The sequence below is a fragment of the Cnephaeus nilssonii genome (genome assembly GCF_951640355.1).
Source record: "Cnephaeus nilssonii genome assembly, chromosome: 3".
NCBI lineage: Eukaryota > Metazoa > Chordata > Mammalia > Chiroptera > Vespertilionidae > Cnephaeus > Cnephaeus nilssonii.
The window spans coordinates 76,964,950-76,968,353 of record NC_137074.1 but is presented as its reverse complement, the minus strand read 5'-3'; the positions used below and the strand labels follow the sequence as shown (position 1 = coordinate 76,968,353).

General features: G+C 35.9%; 1 protein-coding gene across 1 annotated transcript; it reads right to left on the bottom strand.

The window, feature by feature from the left end:
- Positions 1–1,406: 1,406 nt before the first annotated feature.
- OR5H2 (olfactory receptor family 5 subfamily H member 2) lies at positions 1,407–2,336 on the bottom strand (the record flags this gene model as incomplete). The annotated part of the gene is made up of 1 exon (XM_079767390.1): positions 1,407–2,336. One exon carries the CDS (start codon positions 2,334–2,336, stop codon positions 1,407–1,409), a length of 930 nt encoding a protein of 309 aa, XP_079623516.1.
- Between the last annotated feature and the right edge of the window lie 1,068 nt (positions 2,337–3,404).

Below are 3,404 nucleotides of genomic sequence, written 5' to 3'. Positions count from 1 at the left end.
CAGCAGGTGGACATCCCCCGAGGGGTCCTGGACTACGAGAGGGCACAGGCCAGGCTGAGGGGACCCCCCTCCCCACCAAGTGCATGAATTTTCATGTACCAGGCCTCTAGTATGCATATAATCTGTTAGCAATGACAATCCATTTCAAGTTATCAAAAAGAGGTATGACTTAATCATATCTCTGTTTATTTATTTATTTATTTTTAATTTAATTTAATTTAATTTCTTTATTGATTAAGGTATCACATATTTGTCCTCATCCCCCCATTCCCATCCCACACCCCTCCCCACACATGCCCCCACCCCCCCTGTTGTCCTTAACCACTGGTTAGGCTCATATGCTTGCACACAAGTCCTTTGGTTGATCTCTGTTTATAAAGAATAATCTAATAGCAATGTTTGAGAAATGAGAGAGCATGCTGATTTTATGTCTTTTCCAGACATCCTCTAACCACTATGATATTATATCTTAACATTGTTTAAAGTTTGGTAACATGCATTTGAACCCTCTCATTATTAACACTTTCGAATAACCTTTATATATATGGCAGACTTCTTTATCTTATTAGTTTCCTGTTTATAATTCTAGGAAGTTTAAGACCATTTCCTTCCTATACCATCATTTTTTTTTCTTCTCTATATCCATTGCAATTAAATTCTTTAATCTTATCTCTTAGCTTTCTGAATAGTAAAGTACTTCATATTGTTCTACAAAATACAAAACAACTGGAAAGGAACTTTCAAGCATCATAGATAGCGAGAAACAACTCCGCTTTTCTTGTCACTCAGAAGCACATTGGACTTAAAGCATTCTCTTATAATTTGGCCCAACCTTTACTGTCTTCACTCTATTTTCATTTCTTTCTTCACTGCATTTCCATTATTGTTTATTTTTCTGTGTGATATATGAATCCCCACCAGAAGTAAAATTTACCATGACCCAACTATAATGGAATGAAAGACCTTTTGATGGCTGCCAGCATGCCTGTGATTTGCCTCTATTCACTCAAACACAAACCTGCCTCCACTGTGAGTTAACTGTGATGTGATTCTTCAGGCTGCTCAGCCATATTACTATCAAAGACATCAGAATAAGCCCTGTTCAGAGAAATTACACTATTTTGGTGCTTAATGCATTTATGAAGCCACATTAAGAACATTTAAGAATGTGAAATATTTTATTAGTTTTAGTATGATATAAATACTTGATTTAAAATTTTCTGTTTCTGAATAAAATATGCACATATATTAAGGTATTTATTTGGTACTCCCACCTTAAGTCTTTACAATAATAGGGCAATTGTAACTGCAAAAAGCTTGGAACACTAACTGAAACAGAGCTACATTTAATCTGCACAACATTTTGACTATTTCAATAAACGTGAAAATATACATTACTCTGAGATTTAAACATTTCTCTTTAACATTTTTGCCAGTGAATCTAAGACTTTCTTATTTCTCAGGCTATAGATAATTGGATTTAGCAAAGGGATGATGACAGTGTAAAACAGAGAGTCCATCATGTTTTGGCCATCTGCTTGTGCAGATCCAGGGCGCACATACATGAAGAGAAGAGAGCCAAAGTATAAAGACACAGATAGGAGATGGGCTCCACAGGTGGAGAAGGCTTTCCTTATGCCTTGTAAAGACTTCTTTTTTAAGACTGTAAAGAGAACAAGTGTGTAAGAGACAAGAATAGCCAGTATGGTGAGTACCTGTATTGACCCAGAGAAAATAAAAACCATCAGAACATTAATGAAAGGGTCAATACAGGAAATCTTAAACAATGGCATGATGTCACAGTAAAAGTGATATATTATATTAGAATTACAGAAGGCTAATCTGAATAAAACACCTATATGAATAAAAGCATGAAGAACACCACCTGCAAATGATAAAACTAATAGCCGGATACATAGTCTATTAGTCATAACCATTGGATAAAGTAATGGTTTGCATATGGCCACATAGCGATCATATGCCATTGTTGTTAGCAGAAAACATTCTGTGGTTGCACTGAATGCAAAGGAAAAAAATTGAATCATGCATTCAGAGAGAGATATCATCTTACTCTTGGTTAGGATGATAACCAGCATCTTGGGGGTGACTGTAGATGCTATCCAAGCATCCACAAAGGCCAAACTCCCAAGGAGTAAATACTTGGGAGTATGAAGGTGAGAGTCATTGCAGATGAGAGCAATTAGACCGAGGTTTCCCACCATGGTGATGAGGTATATCACCAAGAACACCAGAAACAAGGGGATTTGCCATTCTGGTTGATATATAAATCCTGTGAGAATAAACTCTGTCAGCAATGTTGAATTTTCCTTTTCCATGTCCTCACTCTATGTTGCCTGAAATGAAATGGAAAAAATGAAAAAAAATATATCACTAAGGATTTATAACATAAAAATGGGGGGGGGGGAGTAGTTGAAATAAAATCATGAATTCCTTCCTTAATTTTCTTATCTCTACAGTAGGATCAACTTTAGGGTAATTGAACAAATGGAAGAAAATGCAATTATTTCAAACAAAATGTGCAGAAATGAGAGCAGATTTAGAAAAAAAATAAATACATTCTAAGTATGTGCTATATTTATGGGGATACCATTGGTTGTAATAGGAAAATTTTGTGTATGAAACATGGATGTAGGTATTGTAAGATATTATAAAAATAAATACATGGTAGTGTAGGCTGCTGGGAGGTAAAATTGGAATCAGGAATACTAATCAGTCACTGGCAGTCATGTCCAGTGAGTCCTAAACCAGATTATACATCAAAACTGTGAGGACCTTTTTATGCAAAATATAGATTGGAAGTATTGTTGTAAAAATTGATTGATTGGGTCAAGAAAAGGTTCATATCTGCATTTAAAAAATCCTCTCCAAATGATTTGAATGCATATCAAGTATTGGGAGTGATGAGTAGGAATGAGATATAGATGCAAAAGAATTCAGAAAGGACTCAGTGATATATTAGATGTGAAAGGGGTGAAGGAGAGGGGAGTCACTTGATGACTTGGTAAAATGGTCATCAAAACTGAGACCTAGAACTCAGATGCAGTGGCTAGTTTTGGGAGAAAGTATCCTCTAAAATCCTTGTGAGATGTACTTAGTAGTATGAGTCTACTAGAGCTTAACAGAAATAGTCTTGGGAGTCATTGGGGTAACTGAGGCATATGTAGGGATGACCTATTCATTGGAGAATATGCATAAAGTAAAGAGAAGCACAGAAAACAACCAGAGGAAGTTATATTAAAGAGGTTATAAAGTGGGTACATGGCATATATTAGATAGCCAACATCTGATCTTTTTTTATACTACATCGTCTTGGTGAGCGACAGAGGTTACCCACCCACTCAAGATGCCTAAATGACTAGAAATTGCCTTTCCCATCCTCCTTA